The sequence below is a fragment of the Zeus faber genome (genome assembly GCF_960531495.2).
Source record: "Zeus faber genome assembly, chromosome: 20".
In the NCBI taxonomy this organism is placed as follows: Eukaryota; Metazoa; Chordata; class Actinopteri; order Zeiformes; family Zeidae; genus Zeus; species Zeus faber.
The window spans coordinates 6834235-6857357 of NC_137207.1; the positions used below are offsets into that span (position 1 = coordinate 6834235).

Genomic DNA, 23123 nt, shown 5'->3' on the forward strand with positions numbered 1-23123 from the left:
GATTAAATGTTCATATGTGCAATATTTGTGGCAGTCTAACATATACGCTTCCAGATGAAGATGATGCGTTCCGGAGTCCGGAAATAAGAGCGCCGAAGTCCGTCTCTTCGCCGTAAAATCCCTCGACCACGGAATTATTCTCGGTTTCTCGATCCGAACGAATCGCTGAGATCCAGGGGGTCGCGCGTGAGACCGAAGGACGGTGTGGGGGGGGGGGGGGGGGGGGGGGGGGGGTCCAGTTCGCAGCCAGATGCCCGGGAGCTCGGCCGGCGGTACTCGGCACCACCTCGGCTGGTGAAGCGCCAGCTGTTCCGGGCCATGGTGGCTCGCTGGAACGACACCTCAAGGGTCTTAAAGGGAATACCGCACCGAGCCGAGCCAGTTCGGGAGCCGCTTTCAAACGCGCGGGCGAATGGTGTCCCCGACTGCGTCGCCTCCATCTCCACAGCCGCGGTCGTGGAGATAGGACACGGTCCGGACATTGCCATGGAGCTTTGCAACTGACTGCGCGGGACTCGAACGCGTCCTACAGTCACAAACTGCCCGGCTTTGCCTCGCCTTCAGTGGGAGCGCAGGTCTTCCGTCCCCCCTCGGCTATGGATAAACTCACCATCATATCTGGATGTCTCTTCCTAGCCGCAGACATCTTTGCCATCGCCAGTATTGTCAACCCGGACTGGATCAACACGGGAGAATCCGCCGGTAAGTTAGGTGAGAGAGCACTTCTCCAACACTGCCTTGGCAATCACAAATAACACCACATGGCACCGAGAACAGTTCGAGCATATATTACGTGTTGACACATAACCGAACACCGACCAACCCAGAAAAGTTGATTGTTATTATTGTTGTTGTAGTTATTCGTATTGTTATTATTGTTGTTGTTGTTCGTATTGTTATTGTTGTTGTTGTTGTTCGTATTGTTATTATTGTTGTTGTTGTTTTTGTTGTTGTTGTTATTATGGCATACATTGATGATCAAGCCTGTCTCCGATGAGGAATTTGGAACCACCATACATTTAGTCTATTATTATTATGATTATTATTATTATTATTATTATTGGATACATACTGATGATCAAGCCAGTCCTAGATGAACCAGTTGGTTGCATCTTTTGGCCAGAGACTTGTCTGCCAATGATCCCTTCTGCTCATTTACCAAAACCTGGCAAGTGGCTACAAAGCCTCAGTAGGTTGTAGACCTTGCTGGCAAAAGCTCATTGAAACCATGGTTTGCCAGAAGGGAAGTGGTAACTGTCCCAAAACCGAGGCCAATGGAACCATTGGCCTCGGTTTTGGCCATGTCCAAACCCAAGTCAACTAGTAACTGTTCAGGTGGCAAAAGGCAACCTTCTCACTCCCTGGCAAGCTGCACCAAATTCAGATTGTAGACTTGCATTATGGAGTCATGCAGTTCACTCTCAATCTGGCCAGTCCGTGAGCCGGTCGGATAATCTGACTGGCAGACTGCTTGAATGGTGCTTGACAGCCGCCTAAATGGCCGTGCCGTGAGACCCGGTGGAGAGCAGCATGAGACAGCCTCTCTGCCGCACCCTCACAGGGTGACCGTGACCCCCCAGGTAATTGAAGCGCTGTCTCACTTTCTGTGTGGAGGGGGTTCTGTCAAGCTTATGGTCCTCTGGGCACAATGGCTACAGAGCACTAGCACCACAAAAGAGCTCCGGTAGGTTATTACTTTGGATTATCACTTGTAGAGCCACTGACCAGGATAAGATAAGATAATGTGTTTCCTCAGTGGAAAGTTGACAGGGCAGTGCAAGTCAAAAAGAGATCGACATAAAGCCGAAAAAGGTTCTCTAGAGGATTCCACCTAACGCTTTATGCTAAAGACACTTGGTTATTCACTGTTGGTTATTCCTCCTTGTCATGGCATTAACTGCAAAATTCAAATTACTAAACCATTAAATGGACTTGAAACCAGAGGGTGAGAGAATGGTGGAAATTCCCAGCCCCACTGCTACTGCAGAGAGTAGAAATAGAGATAAGCTGAGGAATTACTTGAATAAGGGTGTATCATTGGTTTTCAAAAAAAGACAACTCAAGTAATTACTTGAAAACAATCTTTTTTTTTAAATTTGACATAGGCTATAACCTATTTGGAAAAAATCGGACAAATGCAATGTAAATGCCGAAATAAATCTCCAAAAACGGCCAGTATGCTTCACACTCATAAAGACAATTAAACATTTTTATTTCATTTGACAAAACCAAAAAATGTCCAAAAATTTGACAAGGCTCATTTGTTGGCATATAACACGGCTGTTGTCCTTTACACATTTCATACCAACTAGAAACGGGGAGATGAAATTTATGCTCACCGTTGTGATTAGTCACACTAGCCGCACACACCACCTGATAAATGCTTTGCTTTGATAGGCTCTGGAATTAAAATCATCTTAATTGTTGTTGCGATTTCTTCTAATTTCCTAGAGAATCATGAGGAAATCTCTTGTTTTCTTAAGGGTCATGAAGAAAATGCTTCCGTCACCAGCAGTAGTTTGATTTGAGATGGTCAGAAACTATAATAATGAGTCTCAGACGAGTCTGGGACTAGTCTGGTACTAGTCCGGCACTGGTTGGTTGAGCCTCAGCTCCTGTAGTAGGTGTCAGAATGCCAGGATATGTGATCCCCCTCCTTGTTAAATCCTATAGTCTGTCTACAACTGGGATGGAGAAAAGAATTTAAATGTGTCATGCTGTCTTTTAAAAGCTTTTTGAAAATCTGTTGGTGTATCACTGCCATCAGAGTCTATATAGATGATGTCAAATTTGATGTTAAAATAGCACAATATTGTACTAGAAATGAACTCTGGAAAAACTATCAGCACAGGTGAAAATATACTCAAGTACTGAAACAAGCGTAGTTGTTATTTCTTACCTTTCCCTTCTGACTACAACCCAAAAGGAATGGCTCAAGGACAGATTTCACGCCGCGTTCTGTCCCAGAGCCACCAAGTATAAAGTTGTGTTGAAGATTGTGCTTGTACTGAATTAGATGCAATATGACCCAATGCACTGGTACATTCAGCACACAGCCAGCGGAGCTTCATCGCATTATTCAAAAGAACGCCACCCACCGAATCAATTAGAAGTTCCCAGTTCTCATTCATAAAAATGATCTGAACTGAAACACAACAGATATTATTTGAGGGCTCTGCCCTCCCATTCCACGCAGCAAGCGGTGGGCATGAAAACAGGCAGAGCTAAAAGCTTTTTGTTCGCGTTTAATTAGCCTAATAGTACCTGATAGGGGGAAGTGTTGTTTGTAAATGGAGATGTGTGTTGTGACTTTTAATTAGGCCTCCTGGGAATGAAATTCTCTGTGTTCAGAGAATTAAAGCTCTCCAAGTTCAATTACGACGGAAATTGCCTTGCCTGGAAACAGTTGTGTGTGTGTGTGTGTGTGTGTGTGTGTGTGTGTGTGTGTGTGTGTGTGTGTGTGTGTGTGTGTGTGTGTGTGCACGTGTGTGTTTGTATGTGTGTGCACTCTGTCAAAAACAGAGAAAATGTATAAATGAATGTGATTGGTAAATGTGTAGTTTGTCGATGTTGCACTTATACCAGTTGGGTTGCCTTTTTTACTTCTGGTTCCCGGGAGTTTCTTCTTTTTTAAACGGCCAACCTGTGTGATCATTTACGAGTTCATCGCAATTTTAATATAAAGCAAAACTCGGGTTAGTTCCCACTGTGGGCTGTTGAACCTGTCATTGCTTCCAGTGTCAGTGTGACACATGATGCAGACAGGAGGCTCACAGATGGCGCTGGCAACACCTTTATCTCATTAACTGTCATTCTGACATGGTAGTCTCGCTTGCTTTGACTGCGTTTCCTTTGTTGCTGGTAAATTCCCGGAGCATGCTGGGATTGTGTGTGTTGTGTGTGTGTGTGTGTGCGTGTGCGTGTGCGTGCGTGTTTAAAAGCATGTGTGCACTTGCGTGCTACCGCCTTATTAACCAGGTATTCTGTTGTAAACCTAAAAGTTGCCTGCTGTGACCGAGTACATGTTTTTGGGCATTTGTGAAACATCCACAGACACAAACAGTCGTACATGTCGTCCAGATAAAGTGAACTGAGGATGGCAGTTCAAAATGATTAAATTTCACATTCAATTTATTTAATTGAATGGTGTCCATTGCTAGGCCAATGTTAGATACGATCTCAGCGAACTGCTTAACATTATGTTATATAATGCTTTACCCATAAATGCTCTACTGTGGTCACACTGGCATGGCTGGAGCTGTTTTTCTATGGCTGGCATAGCCACCAAGCATTTTGAGGCATGAGCTTGTAATGTAATTTCCTTCCCTTATTCAGATGGTTTTTTTAAGTATCTTCCGTCGAGAAGGAAATGCATTTGCTGGATGGACATTTCACAGAAAATCCTTGTGAAATTGATATGGAAACTCATCTTCCCAGACTCTCATGACCCTCCTTGTGCCCGTGATACTGTACATGTTCTCTTTCCCACAGCGCCTCAATAAGACCCCGAATATTCTCATTTCCCGTAGAAAAAAAAAAGACCACTTTCTTTGTCACGGCTAGTTGGAACATCCGGTCTGGATAGAGGCATGTTCAAACTGTGGGCATATCGTCCCACGCAGACTGGCCCTTAATGAATTTAAAGGTTATCATTGAACTCAAAAATCAGTATCAGCACTATTATGTTGTGACTCTTATATCGTCCATTGGTAAGAGGTCGTTTAAACTCTTGTCTCACTGTTTTAACTGTTAAAATTGTTGAAACAATAGTTTAATTTGTCCCGAACTTGTGATGAGTAAAGGCTCTTCCTATAGGCGGGAAAAGGCAGCCGCCTGGGGCGCCGTCCCAAAGGGGCCGCGGAGAGGGAATGTTTGCACCTGTCCCCTCTCCGTGCGCACCTGCGATGGAGTGCCCTCAATCAGCGTGCCAAAACAGCGTGTCTTGATTTTGGATGTAGGTTATTTTATTTCACATCTCCTTATGGAGCGAAACAAGTGCCTATGGAACGAAACTGCGCGTGGGGACACTTTCTCTGTGACTCTCTCCCCGATCACGCCCTCTCCATGCGTAATGCGCAGAAGAGAATCTTAGCGAGGCTACGAGTTGTGCCCCGTCCCCACACTGTTTGTAGCGGCCTAGGAGCTGCGTTCGCATTTCCAGACAAGGACGATTCACACATCAAAATATTTTTATCATTCCCCTTATTTATAATTCCTCATTGAAATGTTATCCCTGTGCATTTTTGTACTCTTCCTTCTGTTTGATCCTGTTATTGAAATGCACACTGACTGAAACACACTGAAACACTCCCAATCTCAGTTGACTGGGTTGAACGGGTTTCTGACTGATGGTTTGACTCGACGACTTTCAGGGGACAGCCCTATTACATACATCTGTTCATTTTTCAGAATCAATTTGTTTTTATAAATTCAGAACAGGACGGCCTGTGAGACCTCCAGCCCCACCGGACCTGAGGTTGGGAACCGCTGCTCGATTGGATCTTTTCGAGAACAGTTCTTAACCCGCTCCGCTCCCCTGTAAGTGAGCAGAGCGCTGGCAAACTGTTTCCAACGAATGGCTATGAGCAGCAAAGCAGTTAAACCTTGTTCTGCTTTTGCCATGTACATGAAAACTTTCTTAAATGACATGCTCTCTCTCTGGCCGGACCAGGGACAAGGGTGCGAGGGAGGATTTCATTAAAAAAGCGTGTCTCTGGTTCTCTGTACATGTGCTGTGAGGTGTCCTTTGTAGTCGCGCCCAACAAGGAACGAGGCGCCGGGCGAACCCAGGCACTGTGCGGCGCTTTGGAGGGTGGGCTTCATCTGTTGTATGTGTGCGTGTGTGTGTCTTTGGCGTGTGTTCTCATGTATGTGTGTGTGAGTGTGTAGAGGTCTCCTGGCTGGCATAATTGGAGCCACCGGGCTATGAAAGAGGAGAGTTTGATCAGAGGCTGTTTTTAGAGCGACTCACCATCCGATGATCGATTTTTCTCAACGCCGCCTCAGTTATGTCTTTGATGTGCACTCTTTGGCAGCCATCAACCCCGTTGTTGTGTTCTTTCTTTTGTCTTTGGTTTTCTATCCTTCCTCCCTTCATGTCAGCCATTGATCCCCTCGCGGGGGTGTTATTTGCTCGCAGTGCAAACTCGGCCACTAGTCTGCGGGCCGGTTTCCATACCAACAGGGTCCTTAGCCTGACCCCCTGTGGGACCGTGCGAGCGGAAACTCCTGAGCTATTTGGGAGGGGGGCGGGTCCATTAGGCCTCAGAGAAAAACTCCAGAGGAACAAACTTACACAGTGTAGGAAGCTCATGTCCTCCTAAGCTTTTCCGAGCTGAAGGAGGCCAGAGCATGGAGGCAACTGGAGGCTCATTGAAGGGGTGTCGTTTGTTTCAACGGGGTAATTAAACGTAACCTAAATGTGCGATGGATATCCTTTAATGGCTGAAATGAGAGGGACCTCGGACGGTTGTGAAACGTACTGTTGCTGGGTCTGGTCAGCACGTAATGGGAATCTGAATTTCACAGTGTGTTTAGCGTCTTCGCATGGATACGCTGAGCAGAACTCAACTGAAAACTCAAGGCAGCAGGGTTGTTCGCTGTTGACCTCGGCAGGCATATAGAAGAGCGTATGCAGCTATTTATTGCATAATTAAGGAATGGCATTGTTCAATGCCCACGCTCACATTTTGCACATTTCGACTGCAAAGCACTGTGTAGGTCTCCATGTGAATAACCGCCAGTATTACATATTTTGCATCAACTCCCAACGGGAATACAATCTCCAGTCTTCATCAAGTGCGGTCTCTCTCTTTTTCTCTCTCTCTCTCTACCCCCACCCCACCCCCCCGCAGGCTCCCTCACGGTGGGCCTGGTGCGGCAGTGCCAGACCATCCACGGGCGAGACCGCACTTGCATCCCACCACGGCTGCCGCCCGAGTGGGTGACCACGCTCTTCTTCATCGTCATGGGCATCGTCTCGCTGACCGTCACCTGCGCCCTGCTGGTGATGTCGCACTGGCACCGCGAAGCCACGCGCTACGCCCGCTGGATCGCCTTCACTGGGAGTAAGTGGGGGGGGGGGTCGATGGAACCAACCAAACGTGGCGGAACCAATACCCAGTGGCGACTTTGTCTTACAGGTCGTGTCAGTCAGATTTTCAATGCCGCAAACCGCTGAAAAAAGACGACAGGGTTTTGGTCGGGGGATTGCGAAGAGGCTGCTACTAAAAGTGCCGCGGAGATAGCTGGCCTTCAACAACCAGGCAGACTGGAGCGTGCGGTTATTTTTGAAACAAAGTGGGCGGAAGGCGAAGAAGTGTGTCGCTAGAGATGAGCTTGGCTGATGTTTAAATTTCAGTCAGTTGCCAACGGTTGGCTGCATTTTGCCAAATCCTGCTGGTACGACCTTTAGCTTCGTTTACACGTGAAATCTTAAATGGAGAAGTAAATGGATGTTTTTAAAAGAGCCTAAATTGCAAAGTAAGGCATTTTTTAAGCTACTTGCTCCTACACACATATCAAGTACTGTAGTCTTCAGTGTACATTCTGATAAATTTTGTCATGTGCCCGTGGGAAACTATTGATCACATTTGGCTTGAGAAAAAATTTCCTTTGGCCAGGTACATCAAATTTGGGCTGGTTTTGTCATAAATTGGCTGGTGTTCAAACATGTTATGCCATTCTATCATCAAAAATGCAGCTGTAATGTTCACCACTGTTTGGAAATTGTTAATCAAGTCTGGCAACACTCCATGACGTCATGTTGCTGTTTGTTTGTTTTTTTACCCAAGGGAACATACTTATTTCGGACATAGGGGGTCCTAGAGTTTTTTATGTGTTTTCAAGTTTATATTTGATGATGTATAAAAAAATGTTTTTCGCCAAGTATTAAGGATGATTCTAGGAAAGATCTGTCCACTACAACAACGTGTGGGTGTCAGCGTAGATGGATACCCGCTAATAAAATACATCTTCCCTCAGGGCGGGCGGGCGAGGCTGAGATGGATGATGGGAGGATGGGGGATGAGGGTTGTGACAGGGGGGCCATAGTGTGGGAGGAGATGGAATCCTTTGTGACAGCAGTGCGGGTGGGGTGGGTGTCACTCTACAAAGACAGACAGGTGTAATAAAAAGCCCCTGACGGGGGGGTCGCAAGACGTGGAAAAGCTTCGAGCTACAGGTCACCGTCCCAACATGACCCCATGTCTCGCTGTCAGGTGTGTCAAGATGTCATTAGTACAAAGACGCACGTGAGGTGAGCGCACACACACACACACACATAGACATGTGCGCACGCGCGCACACACACACACACACACACACACACACACACACACACACACACACTCTGAAATGGTATTTCTGTGAGACTGGATACCTGGGCTAGTAATGACATAAATGGACATAAAGCCAGTTTACTACTGCTACCAGGGACCACGCGAGTCAATCGGGAAGAAATTCTATTGAGACATAACGAAAAATCCACACACACACACACACACACACACACACACGAGTGGTTTCTCCGAAAGAAAGGGGTATTGAACCGATCTTTTTGCAGCCTTACGAGCGTCATTTCATTAAACTCTTTGACACCCCACCCCATCCCCCCCAGGAATACCTTGACAAAGTGGGCACTTTTGCAGAGCTCCGGCAGACGGACCCGTGTCTATTTTTAGATGCTGAGACAGACTCTGTCTCTGTAAGCGACCGAGCTCGAGGACGGCTCCAACCAGCAACAGGGCTGTTTTAACACTCTAAAGATAGAATACGTGATGCAGGTTCTCTTTGATTGGATCAGGAAAATCGCTGGCTATTATTATGTTAATCTGGAGAAAGGGTAGAGGGAAAACAAGAAAGAGGGCACTTTTCACTGATGAAGTGGGGCAGGTTTTGATTATTTTGAACACCTGAAACACCTTTTTCTGCTGTGTAGAGCTACCAGAGGGGAGACATTGACTTTGTCATCCAGGATGTCCCTCTCAATGGATAGCAGCATAAGATCTGAGAGTCTTCTATCTTAAGGCCACCTTAGAGGGCACAAGGTTTTCTCATCGTACAGGCACTCTAGATAATGTTGATAATGTTTGATAATGTTTTCTCCATTGTAGGGGCACTCTAGATGGAACTGTACACCGTTTTCTCTGTGGTAGGGGCACTCAAGAGGGAACTTTACACTGTTTTCTCTGTGGTAGGGGCACTCTAGAGGGAACTTTACACTGTTTTCTCTGTGGTAGGGGAACTCTAGAGTGAACTTTACACTGTTTTCTCTGTGGTAGGGGCACTGTAGAGAGAACTTTACACTGTTTTCTCTGTGGTAGGGGCGCTCTACAGGGAACTTTACACTGTTTTCTCTGTGGTAGGGGAACTCTAGAGTGAACTTTACACTGTTTTCTCTGTGGTAGGGGAACTCTAGAGTGAACTTTACACTGTTTTCTCTGTGGTAGGGGCGCTCTACAGGGAACTTTACACTGTTTTCTCTGTGGTAGGGGCACTCTAGAGGGAACTTTACACTGTTTTCTCTGTGGTAGGGGCGCTCTAGAGGGAACCTTACACTGTTTTCTCTATCGTAGGGCCACTCTAGAGGCCCTCTGTGCACGCCATCGGTCTCACACATGTACATAAATTGCATTTTGGTTTTGGAAAAGGAAATGATTTGTCCCCATTAGTCCACAGGAATTGGTTTAGAAGCAATATATGTAGCTCAAGTGGGACTAGTAACACTTCTCTCTCTTTCTGCCTCTTCTCTCTCTCAGTGGTGCTGTTCTGCATGGCTGCTCTCATATTCCCCATCGGCTTCTACATCAGCGAGGTCGGCGGGCAGCCTTACAAGCTCCCCAACAACACCATGGTGGGCTCCTCCTACGTCCTCTTTGTCCTCTCCATATTTTTCACCATCGTGGGACTGCTGTTCGCGGGTAAGGTGTGCCTGCCTGGTTGAGACGCCTTTGACGGCCTTCGCTCTGAATTCTTAACAGGAGAAAGCGCTGGGGGCGCTTGCGGCGTCCTCGCGGCTGACTTTTACCCACGGCAGCGTGGAATGTTTTCCAAAAAGTCGGAAAGCACCCGCGCCCGTTTTTTTGTTGTTTTTGTATTTTTGGTTTGTGGACGGAGGGGAGTGGCTTCTAAACTCTAAGCCGAGGTTATCCCGGCACGCGCCTGCAAACCGAGATGAGACTTAGCCAAGAAGTCGGTTGGACCCAAAATGGCCGCCATCCTCGTCCGAAGCCTCAGGTACAAAGGCAGAAGAGGAAGTGATGACCACGGGACTACATTGGGACTCCTTTGTTATTACTAAAGAAGCTACAAGTTGTCCAAGAAGTTTCCAAAATATAACAAAAACATTCTTTATGACTGATTAATGAACTGTCTCAGAAGTTTCATGGAGGTTAGGTATTAGACTGATCAAGCTATACATGTTGCCATGGATACCTCCCAAGGATAAAGAGCTATTCTCTAGCATGTTGTTTTGTATAAAAAAAAAACCACAATAAAATGATGCTTACAAGTCAAAGCTGTCATGGATGTTACAAGTTTGTAAATTGTTATGTTTCGTCAAATATATTAATTCATGGCATCGATCGCATCATGGTATAGATTATTTTTGCGTGTAAAAAGACTGTGACATTAATTCACACGGGGAGGCTGTCCAGTGCATCAAGTGGTAATCATTAATCATTCAATTACACAAGGAGAGCAGCTTTAACATTGTGGGGCTAGTATTCAACTAGGGATGGTTGAGAATATTTGATTTATCTTTCATGACTACAGGATTCTATTTATTTTTGGTCGGTTCCAATGGGATCTCGGAATGACCTTCTCGGGTCCAATCAGGTTCAGGTCCAAATTGGGGGACCTGTGAAGACCTCTGATTCAGAGTGGCATGCAGCCACTTCATTGCCAATCCTGTCGACATATCTGAATAATCAATTATTATTATTATTCGACCGTGAAGAATGTTAGGAGTTTTGCACATCCCTAATTTACACAGGAGGTTTTCTGGTCTCCAATCCGCCTTTGTACAGTACATGAAATGGTGTTCCAGAAGAGAACCCACGATATGAATATTCTATCGCTGATTAAATGTGCAGGACACTCGAGAGGAGCGTGACGGTCAGAGCGGAACAGACACGATGGAGATGGTGAAGGAGATGCTATAAATAGAAATAAAAAACCTAGAACCAATGCCATTTAAAAAAAAAATACTAAGTCATTTTGAAATTAAGAGGACATTGTGTAACGACTAATTATAGATTTTATTATTTTTCTTTAACCTTGTTGAGTGGGTAGTCTGGTGAGGACTACAAGCGCTTACCCAGGAGCACATGCGTGGGATATGTTCGGGTTGCTATGGAAACGTCTTTGAGAGTTGTTTGCTGTGTGTGTGTGTGACAGTCTCCGTGGAAGGTCAACCCAAGCTTTGCCCATTGTCAAAAAGTCAAGCATCAGAAAGACCTCTTCATCCTCCTCCTCTTCATCTCCTCCAGCCTCAGCGCTGCTATTTTTAAGCGTCTTCTCTCCGGAGGTAATACGCTGCCGTGTCCTTGCTCAGCATTTTTATTATTTTTTAATTTTAATAGAGATGTTGGTTGGTTCCCATGGTTACCAACTGCAACTATTTAGAGGCGGTGGTAAGTGCACTGTAAAGTTGTCAGCGTCTCCTGTCCTTTCAAAGCAGGAGAATGGAAAAACAAATAAACATCTGATGAATGTTTCAAACTTGGTGCATTTCAAACCATGATTTGTGAGGTCACAGATTATGTCCAAATCCGACAAAGAGTTGTGTTATTTAAAAGGATCAAAACAAGAAAGAAGGGGTACAACAGCGACCGTGTGTGCACATCTTTTTTTTTTTTTTTATGTGTGTGTGTGTACAGTATATATACATTGTACATTTATTTACAAATGTATATAAAATATATTGTATATGAAGATGTGCATATGAATATAAAGTATATCAGTATATATATATTCAGTGCCTAATTTGTAAATCAGGAGGTGCTAGAACACAGAGACTGCCGATCCGACACGGCCCTCCGTGGGCCCCGATCTGCGGATAGCAACACAGAGAGCTGTGGCCCCTTTCTCCAAATAAAACAAGTAAAAACAGTGTGGGGCGAGGCATGACTCGTAGCCTCATTAAGATTATTTTCTGCGCATTACGCATGGAGAGTGGGTGATCGGGGAGAGAGTCACAGAGAAAGTGTCCCCAACTTGTTTCGTTCCGTAAGGAGACGTAAAATAAAAACACTGTTGTGGCGCCCATTGCTGTCTGCGCTGCGTCGGTACCGTCGGAGAGGGAGACTGGTGCGAATCTGATTAGACCGACAACATCCTGAGTCGGGTACTGCCCTAAAAAATAATCATCTAAAAACACACTATTTCTGTTTATATATATATCTATATATATAGATATATATATTCAAATACTTGTATATCATATACAATCCTTATATAAAGTATATACTTATATATACACTATATATACACACACACATACATGTATACAGGTACTCCTCACTTAACCACCTACATATTTAATGACCGGTCGGACTTACGACCAACTTCTGACCAGTCGGTACAATACCGAGGCTTTCACGCTGCGTGGGTCAAGCATCTCATCGCACACCACCCTTTATTTACTATATATACCATATTTACTATATACTTTATATACTATATATATTAAAAATACTATATACACTGTATACATCTCATCACCGTTCTCAGTCTGTCTCGTTCCCAAAGTTTGTCAGCATTCACTACACTATACACACTATATATACAATATACATTATACACTATATACACTATACACACTATATACACCATATACACTGTATACATCTCATCTCGTCACAGTTCTCAGTCTGTCTCGTTCCCGCAGTCTATCTGTATTCACTACACTAATTATACTATATACACTATATATAATATATACACTACTGTATATACACACTATATATACTATATACACTGTAGACATCTCATCTCATTGGTCGTTATAGTCCTAAATGCCCTATACAGGTACTCCCTATATCAGAGTACCTGTATAAGACATGTAGGGCCTGATATTTTAGATGAGTGATTCTATTAAACTGCTGCATAACTGTACATTTCTCACCATAAGCACTTTGAAAGGCCTTACATCATCAGATGGTTTTGGTTGTTTTTTTTAAGCTTTTATTTTTTTTAATCATTTTTATTCAGACACAGTAGGCTATAGATGAGTAGAGGTGACTGTTCAAATTAATACTAACAACACAAACAATAATACTACAACGACCAATAGTAAAAATCCTAATATTGGGAAGTGTTTTGCAAAAACAATATGTTAATGTAAACATTTTATCATGTAGTATGTTCAGAAATATTGCAAGCATGCAGTAAGGGTCAAATAAACTGCACAAAAATACAAATGAAATATTGAGCATCTGCTTCCACTTCGTCACTTCCCAGTTACCTTGATTCTGAGTCACAGTGATTTGTGCTTTCGTGTCTCGCTGTGTCATTTCTACTGGCTGTAGCAGCAGGATTTGCTGGCTTTTCGATGCTCTGGCCACGTTTAGACTCACATCCAGTGGGCCGTGGTGCCACAAGCCACGATCCACTCACTGCGGGAGACCCTGGGAGCTTGGGAAACATGCTGCATCGCTTACACGGTTTAATAAACTGTCGCTTCCCACGTCTCCAGCGTTTAAAACTGAGACAAAACACATTTTTTCAACTAAGTAAAAACATTCACGCCACATAGGATACACAAAGGACCGGTCACAAGTTCCATGACATACTATCTTTTCTATAACATTTCTAAATAAATATCACGTTTTTCAGCTTGATGACCAATGTGGTCTGACTTAAACATGAAGGCCAATAAAAAACAATAATGTAAAAAAGCAAACGACAAATTGATACAAAGTAAGTAGAAACTGCAAATTATGATTTTAAGGAAAACAGTCGGCTAGACTGATATATAAACATATAAAATATTAGTTTGGCTAATTATGACATTAAAATAATTATTACAATTTAAAATAATTATTAGGATCACTGCCGTGGAAGCTGCTGTGTGCTATTCCCAATTCAACCACCGGGTGGCAAACTGGGGATGTCATTCCATCTTTGCTGAGATTAGGCAAATGCAGCTGGTCAGTACAGTGGTACCACAAGAGTACTGATATGACATTTAAAAAGTTTTTTTTCTGATTAAGGTTCAAAGTCATATTTTAGTTCATATCTAAAGGATTTTTGATTTCAAATGACACCTTTCCAAGCTCCGGCACAGTGCCAGAGGTCATTGATGGACCAGACAGCACATTTTGCAATTTTTAACCGATGTGACACAGAGCCGCAGTTTGACTCCATGCCTAGGGCCCGGTGGGCGGGCTCGGCGGGGGCTTGGCCTTGTGGGCGGCTATGAGGAGCAGCAGGCCAGAGAGGAGCTCCAGACCGTAGGAGAGCCAGGCCATCGCCAGAGACCAGCCGAAGGAGGTGCTGACCTGGGCCAGAACCTCCGCCCCCACCTGCTTCTCCGTCTCAACTAGAGCCTCGTACGAGTAGATGATGTACAGGCTCACGCCGCACAGAGTCAGCAGACCTGGAGTGGAGAGAGACAAAGACGGGTTTGGGGGCATCGTCAAATCGTCCCTGTAGTGGATTTGTATTTGTCTTGCATTATTTTTACATTACATTTACATTATGCATAACACATAGATACAAAATACACAAGATAAACATAAATGTGTGTGTGTGTGTGTATAGAGAGAGAGAGAGAGAGAGAGAGAGAGAGAGAGAGAGAGAGAGAGAGAGAGAGAGAGAGAGAACCGTGCAAACCCATAAAACACATAATAAAAAGGGGCACATGTAACCCAATGAGAGTTTTAGGCTTTATCCAAATACCTATTCGACTGTTTAATGGCTGGTGGAAAAAACCACCAAGCATGTAGCTAAGAGAGAACAATTCCAATCTTCTCTCTGAGAGGCATTATCATGGAGACAATTAGCAGGGAATTGGTAATTATGAGAGACAAATCTAGCTTAGGGAAATAAAAAAAACGAAAACCTTATAACCCCTACACTCCCTCTAAGTAGAGCACACGTTTCTTCTTATGAAGCGAAATGTAAAGTGTTAGTGACATTAACTCTGTGGGTACCTGTTCCTGCATCTTTCTATTGAATGTTCTATGTAGAGTAGCAGACAGTAAGGCATAGTGTATGTCTCTCTCTCTCTCTCTCTCACACACATAGGCACACACGATGTATGAGGTTGAAGTGAGGCATGACTGCAGAAAGGGAAAACTGGAAACCGATGAAAGCATGTCGAGTCAAGTCAAACTTTATTTGTAAAGCGTATTTCATGCCATGGCAACACAATGCGCTTTACAGAGAAATACAATCAATAGAAAATATATAAAATGTCTGTGCAACCATAACAACAGTCAGTGCAACGTGCACGCACGCACGCACGCACGCACGCACGCACGCACGCACACACGCACGCACGCACACACACACACACACACACACACACACACTAAGGAGCATCAAGTTTAAAAACCCTGTGACACACTCAGTCAGGATGGGAGCCCTGTGTCATGACATGTTTCATCTGCTCCTGGCTAATTCCACCTAGCCTCCTCTCTACGAATAAACTGGTGGTAACAACCACCCGTCGTCTGTGTCTCTGTGCCGGAGGTCCCTGAAAACGCCACTTGGGTGGCGTATGGTGGCGAAACTGCCACAGAGGGATAGTTAAAAGACCACTGCCTGTGGATCTGAGAGTTCTTGCTGCTTCATGTGTAATGAGCATTTCTTTAATACACTGAGGTGCAAGGTAAATCTAGCACAAGCCAGTGTATCATCAGTGCCTGTCCCAAGCCCGGATGAATAGAGAGGGTTGCGTCAGGAAAGGCATCCGGCGTAAAAAACCATGCCAAATCAAACATGCAGACAACCAATCTGATTTCCGTACCGGATCAGTCGAGGCCCGGCTTAACAACGACCGCCACTGGTGCCGTTAGCCAACAGGGTGCCAGTGGAAATTGTGCTACTGTCGTCCGAAGAAGAAGAAGAGGGGGAAGGCCTGTCCGGAGACAGCAGGAGAGGAAGAAGGGTAGGAGAGTAGAGTAGGAACTTTGAACGTTGGCACTATGAAGGGTAACGAGAGAGAGCTGGCTGACATGATGGAGAGAAGGAAGGTAGATGTACTATGTGTACAAGAGACCAGGTGGAAGGGGAGTAAGGCCAGGAGTAACGGAGCCGGGTACAAACTGTTCTACCATGGAGTGGATGGCAGGAGAAATGGGGTCGGGATAGTCTTGAAGGAAGAATATGTCAAGAGTGTTTAGGAGGTGACGAGAGTGTCGGACAGAGTGATGAGCATGAAGCTGGAAATTGACGGGGTGATAATGAATGTGCTCAGTGCATATGCTCCCCAAGTTGGGTGTGAGATGGAGGAGAAATAATAATTCTTGAGTGAGTTGGATGTAGTGGTGGAGAGCGTCCCCAAGAGAGAGAGGGCGGTCGTTGAAGCAGATCTCAATGGGCACGTTGGCCAAGGGATCAGAGACATAGGCGATGAGAAGGTGATTGGTAGATAGAAGAATCTTTAATCGTCACGCCACACTACAACACATGCATACACACACACACACACACACACACACACACATGCTTTGGAGGCTGGCTGGTGAAATGAGGCCTCTGCATTTGACCCATCCTGGCTTGTCCTTCCTCCGGGGGGGCAGCCAGGAGCAGCGGGCAGCATTGAACGACGCGCCCGGGGAATGTGGAAGGACAGATGGTGGTGGATTTTGCCAAAAGGATGGAATTGGCTGTTGTGAATACGTATTTCAAAAAGAGGGAGGAACACAGGGTGACATACAAGAGTAGAGGAAGGTGCACACAGGTGGACCACATCTTATGCAGGAGGTGCAATCTGAAAGAGATCAGTGACTGCAAAGCGGTGGTAGCTGAGTGTGTTGTTAGGCAGCATCGGATGGTGGTCTGTAGGATGACTCTGGAGGCCAAGAAGAGGAAGAGAGTGAAAGAAGAGCCAAAGATAAAATGGTGGAAGTTGAAAAAGGGGGAGTGTTGCATGCAATTTAGGGAAGAGGTAAGGCAGGCAATAGGTGGGAATGAACGGTTACCAGATGACTGGAAAACAACTGCAGAAGTGGTGACGGAGACGGCCAAGAAGGTACTCTGTGTATCATGCGGGAAGAGGAAGGAAGACAAAGACTCTTGGTGGTGGAATGAGGAAGCACAGGAGAGCATAGAGCAGAATAGGTTGGTGAAGAAGAAATGGGATAGTCAGAGAGATAAAGAAAGTAGACAGGAGTACAAGCTGATGCAGCGCAAGACAAAGAGAGAAGTGGCAAAGGCAAAGGAAAAGGCATACGACGAGTTGTATGAGAGGTTGGACAGTAAGGAAGCAGAAAAGGACTTGCACTGATTGGCAAGACAAAGGGACCAAGCTGGGAAGGATGTCGAGCAGGTTAGGGTGATGAAGGATAATGATGGGAATGTGCTGACTAGTGAGGAGAGTGTGCTGAGAAGGTGGAAGGAGTACTTTGAGGAATTGATGAATGAAGAAAATGAGAGGGAGAGAAGAGTGGATGATGTGGGGATAGTGGATCAAGAAGTGCAGCAAATTAGCAAGGATGAGGTGAGAACAGCATTAAAGAAGATGAAGAATGGAAAGGCAGTTGGCCCGGATGACATACCTGGGGAAGCATGGAAATGTTAAGGTGAGATGGCAGTGGCGTTCCTAACGAGACTGTTTAACACCATCCTGGAAAGGGAGAGGATGCCAGAGAAGTGGAGAAGAAGTGTACTGGTAGCCATCTTCAAGAATGAGGGAGACGTACAGAGCTGTTGTAACTACAGGGGAATAAAGTTGATCAGCCACAGCATGAAGCTGTGGGAAAGGGTAGTGGAGGCTAGGTTAAGAGGAGAGGTGGGATCAGCGAGCAGCAGTATAGTTTCATGCCAGGAAAGAGTACTATAGATGCAATGTTTGCTTTAAGAATGCTGATGGAAAAGAACAGGGAAGGACAGAGGGAGTTGCACTGCGTCTTTGTGGATTTAGAGAAAGCATATGATATGGTACCGAGAGAGGAAGTGTGGTATTGCATGAGGCAGTCGGGGGATGTACGGATGAAGCACTGGTACAGGATATGGATGAGGGCAGTCAGACAGTAGTAAGGTGTGCATTAGGCGTGATGAAAGCATTCAAAGTGAAGGTGGGATCGCATCAAGGATCAGCTCTGAGCCCTTTCTTATTTGCAATGGTGATGGACAGGTTCACAGATGAAATCAGGCAGGAGACTAGGTGGACTATGATGTTCAGGGATGACATTGTGATCTGTAGCGAGAGTAGGGAGCAGGTTTAGGAGAGCTTGGAGAAGTGGAGGCAGGTTTTAGAGAGAAGAGGAATGAAAGTCAGCAGGAGTAAGACAGAATACATGTGCCTGAATGGGAGAGAGGACGGCGAAAAGCTGAGAATGAAAGGAGTGGAGGTTGAGAAGGCGGATGAGTTCAAGTACTTGGGGTCAACCATCCAAAGCAGCGGAGAGTGCGGGAGAGAGAAGTAGAGAGAACAGGCAGGGTGGAGTGGGTGGAGAAGAGTGTCTGGAGTGATCTGTGACAGAAGGGTCCCAGCAAGAGTGAAGGGGAAGGTCTACAGGACAGTAGTGAGACCAGCTATGTTGTACGGTTTAGAGGCGGTGGCACTGACAAAAAGGTAGGTGGCTGAACTGGAGGTGGCAGAGTTGAGGATGTTGAGATTTTCATTGGGAGTGACAAGGACGGACAGGATTAAGAATGAGCACATTAGAGGGACAGCTCAGGTTGGACAGTTTGGTGGAAAAGTGGGAGAGGCGAGATTGAGATGGTTTGGACACGTGTGTAGGAGAGATGAGTTACATTGGGAGAAGGATGCTGAGGATGGAGCTGCCAGGCAAGAGGAAAAGAGGAAGGCCAAAGAGAAGTTTTTTGGATGTGGTGAGGGAGGACATGCAGGCGGTTGGTGTAAGGGAGGAAGATGCGCAGAACAGAAGGTATTGGAGGCAGATGATCCGCTGTGGCGACCCCTAACGGGAGCAGCCGAAAGAAGAGGAAGAAGACTGAGGTGCAAGGCCGTTTAGAGCTACATATACAAGTAGCAGAATCTTAAAATCAAGCCTAGTTCTAACAGGGAACATGACCATAAATATCTCTCAACAGATATCTCATATAGTTCCCAGAGAAGTGGGAGAAGGTCTCTGTGGTGGGGGTGGGTGTGGGGGGGGGGCTGGGACTCGGCCAGGTCGGATAGCGCACGGCCTCCCTGGATGACACAAGTCCAATCTAATTCAAGGCTTGATTCCATTTCACCGGTCGCCATGTGCTGCGGATTAAAGATGTGGGCACAAAGGGGCTCGTTGGACCGCTCGTCGACATGGCACAAAGCTTACTTTGTGCTGCTAATCAGATGTTCGGAGGGGACAGGGAGAGGCAAGCAGGACACGGCTCATTGTCATATGCTCAAAGTTAAATTTGTCTCAGGGGCCCACGTGTCGATCTGGCGCACAGGAGGACTCACATCTTCAAAACATCTTCAAAACTTCACAACTGCCTCTCGATCAATTTAATTGATCGAGAGGCAGCGGACCCCAACCGGCGGGTTCCCGATGACAAACCTTGGGTTCGTGGGTCCAGTTTGAGTGGATTTTCCGACAACGCGCTTTTATTATGAAAACAAATCAGGAACATCTCCCAAGTCACAACATCATACGGTTGTCGTTAGGTCGAATTAAACAAGTTATTTGTGCGTTATATGACCGCGTTACCGGTAGGGTCCTCATTGAAAAACTTTGTGTCGTAGGTCCATTTCGAGTGGATATTTAGACGCGTGAAGAATGAACAAACCATTCCCGAATATCTCACAGGTCACGACATCATATTGTCATTGGTAGGTAGATTTAAACTCAAGTTCACACTTTAATTCAAAGGAGTGGAAGAACCAGAGTCAAAGGAACCGAGCAGTGGGACGGCGAGGCCACGATTAGCACCCTGGGAATTAAAAGGAGCCCGAGAGACACGCCACCTGCCTCCCACTTACAACTTAACAGGAATTGTCATTTTCATTTTGGCAATGAATCCACCACAAATGCATACGATTCAAGCTTTTCCAGCTCTTATTTCCTGACTATTCCCTTTAAAAGGCGTGATGCACAGAACGACTGTCATAGACGACGGGCAGCGCCTCATCAACAGGAAGGAGAATCCATGAGATCAATTAAAGCCGCAACTCCCCAACTCTCACCCCGACTCTCTCTTTGTCTTCTAAGTTCATTAAGTCAATGCTTTTCCCTAAATGATGGATATACAGTAGTACAACCCTAGTGTGGAGTTTCAAAATCGACACCGCATCATCCAATAAGTCTGTGTGTCCATTCAACTCGGTTTTCTTCATCCCCATGGCCTGATCTGCCGTTACCATCCTCCACTAAATAAGGGAGCTTCAGGCGGGCAGACATTAGGGGCGTGATGAGTGATGATGAGGGGGAAAGGGGGCCGGGGGGAGGGGGGGGGGGTCTACAGAGACACTGCATGACTTATATCTGTGCGGAGGCAATATCGGCTTCCGCTTTGCCCTCCCATTGGACCAATAACGGAGGAAGTCATAACAGGTTCATGTAGCCAAGGAGAAGGAGGAGGCGGCAGTTTCAGAAGGAAGGACACGTGCAGTTTCTGAGAAGGATCCATGTCACCATGGGACGCCTTGCGAAAGCAGCCAACCGCACACATTTATTAGGGGTCACCCACAAATACTGTGTGTTTGTGTGTTTGTATGTATGTATGTATGTATGTTTATACACACACACACGCAGACACACTGTATATATACCCCTTCCACACACACACACACACACACACACGAGTGATCCTCTAAAACCTTCCATAAAGCCCTTCCTAAATTACGTTTTTAATAGACAGAGGAGCCGAACAGCTTGAACTATATACATGCCTCACTCATTTAGGCCACTTGAGGTCAATATCAATAAGTGAAGTCATCACAGAGCAGCCGGCACGGTGCCTTCCCCGGCTCCCATCAACCACATGGTCCATGAAGCCTACCGGTCGCCTTCACCTGCAGGCTTTTGCAAACGGACCATTTTGTGCAGTCATAGCGCTGATGCTTTTACCGGCTTACTTTATTTTTTTATTTGTTATTTTAATGTATGTAATATATATATATATATATATATATATATATATATTACAGATCATCAATTCACCCTTCTGTTTTAATGTTTCTGCATAGCAACTCATTTGATTTCGCCTATTTTTCACATATGACTATCCTGTGGAAATTAGGTGGTGGGGGTGAGTCAATCCCTTATGTGTTTTTTTTTTTATATAACTATGTTGTCTGTCTGTCTGTACACACACACACACAGTACGAGTATTCCCCTGCAGCGCCCAGTGTCTGCGAATGCCTCCGTCCGTGGCTTCAAATGTGCAAACCAACTTAACTTATCTAAACGTAATCAAACCCAAGTGAATTATCCCACCAGAGTATCGGCCGCGTTAAGATGTAAATTTAGCGCTGAAACCAGGGTGTGTGAGCGCGTTGATCCCAAGTTTCCATCTCCATGGAAGGGTTCGGAGTCTCATTGTTGTAGCTTTTGATATTTACAGTAATGTTGTTGTTTGTGGACACTTTCACTGCTTACCATGTTGCTTGGTCATCACAGCACCCCCACGTTGCTTAATATGGCACAGGGGGTTTAATATCCTGCTCGAGGAAACTCAAGCAGGGTCTCTGAAATGGAAGAATGGGGTTACATCCACCCAAACACCTGACAAAATGAACGCAGGACACCTACTGCAGATGAACATGTAGGAGGCAGTGCCGGTGAGGAGCACTGGGCTCCGGGCCAGCGAGCTGACCAGGCCGCAGATCCCTCCAAAGACCAGCAGAACCAGGCTGAGAGGCAGCACGACCACGATCATGCTGTGCATGTCTTGAGGGCACACACACATATACACACACACACACACACACAATTGAGAAACAGGGCAATACAGGGGTTTTAGCCATTTCTTACAGTCTTAATCAATCACAATCATGATTGCCATGGCAACCGACTCACTCAGGATGTGCAGCTCAGACTCTGAGTAGTTGGAGTAGTCGGCTGTGAAACTGTACACTTTCCCACCTGGGTAGCATAATCAAGACAAAAAAAAATATATTTATTAACAAATGTAGAAAAGCATAATCGAAAAATCATATTTCTTTGCCCTAAACGGGTGATGAAACAAAACACAACAACCAACATGGAGCAATGGTACAAAAGGAATGCCCACTGTAAAAGTTGTGTTTGTCTGTGCTGGGTGACTTAAGTCCCAGAAATCCAAAGGTTTAGTTTTCTGATGGATTCGTTTTTTTTTTCCCCCACATGAGGTGGCTGCGATATTTTTCCGTCAGAGAGTGCTGCCGCTTTTTGGGAATGTTCGTCCACATCGTCAGTGCACTGACCACAACCAGCTACGTGGCTTTCACCGTAGGCTGCTCACGTGCGAGATCGATGCGTTATTACCGGGAGCGGCGGACCCAGCCACCAACCAGAGGAGCACATATATGACGCAAAAATATAATGACTATTTCTTAGGAACGAACGGATAAAATAAACCGCATCAAATAGGATTTTTTATTTATTTTTTTATTTTTTTAAATCAAAATAATCCGACGGATTACCACTTTATTCGGCAATGTGTTTACCTTCGTTGATCCTCCAGAGTCCAGAGTGGGAGCTCAGGTCCTCCAGGTCGCTCTGGTTGGACGCGTTCATCTCGACGATGTACCAGTATTCGCTGCCGATCGCGGCCGCCAGTAAAGTGAAGCTCAGCAGTCCGGAGATCCCCGCGGTGATCACCAGCGATGCTAAAGTAATTTTCATTTCAACTCCAAAAAAAAAAAAAACAACCCCCCAAAAAACAATAACAACAAAACCCTCTCGTTTAACAGTCCAAGTGTGAGAAAGATCGGATCACGCGGTCCAAGCTGAACTGAAGACGCGTGGAGAAGGGACGTCCTCTTATAAGCGCAGCTTGGCACCCGCCGCGACAATAAC

General features: G+C 45.5%; 2 protein-coding genes across 3 annotated transcripts; one reads left to right on the top strand and one right to left on the bottom strand.

Moving 5' to 3' along the window:
* The first annotated feature begins 269 nt into the window (after nucleotides 1–269).
* Nucleotides 270–10480, top strand: LOC307245304 (modulator of smoothened protein-like). Of its 2 annotated transcripts, none has more exons than XM_080020797.1 (3): nucleotides 270–711; nucleotides 6855–7067; nucleotides 9759–10480. In XM_080020797.1, exons 1-3 carry the CDS (start codon nucleotides 597–599, stop codon nucleotides 9941–9943), a joined length of 513 nt encoding a protein of 170 aa, XP_079876923.1. In that variant the 5' UTR covers nucleotides 270–596; the 3' UTR covers nucleotides 9944–10480. The 2 variants fall into 2 exon arrangements, with proteins under 2 accessions (XP_079876923.1, XP_079876924.1); XM_080020798.1 differs by having other exon boundaries at nucleotides 270–702.
* Nucleotides 10481–14369: 3889 nt separating this feature from the next.
* Nucleotides 14370–22949, bottom strand: tmem235b (transmembrane protein 235b; the record flags this gene model as incomplete). Its single annotated transcript, XM_080020728.1, has 4 exons — nucleotides 14370–14599; nucleotides 21876–22013; nucleotides 22143–22208; nucleotides 22772–22949. 4 exons carry the CDS (start codon nucleotides 22947–22949, stop codon nucleotides 14370–14372), a joined length of 612 nt encoding a protein of 203 aa, XP_079876854.1.
* Between the last annotated feature and the right edge of the window lie 174 nt (nucleotides 22950–23123).

Excerpts from the sequence above, each read along its gene's own strand:
- LOC307245304 (XM_080020797.1), top strand. The coding sequence starts at position 597 with ATGGATAAACTCACCATCATATCTGGATGTCTCTTCCTAGCCGCAGAC. Across the intron at positions 712-6,854 it reads AGAATCCGCCGGTAAGTTAG|GCTCCCTCACGGTGGGCCTG; the intron begins GTGAGAGAGCAC and ends ACCCCCCCGCAG. Across the intron at positions 7,068-9,758 it reads CTGGATCGCCTTCACTGGGA|TGGTGCTGTTCTGCATGGCT; the intron begins GTAAGTGGGGGG and ends TCTCTCTCTCAG.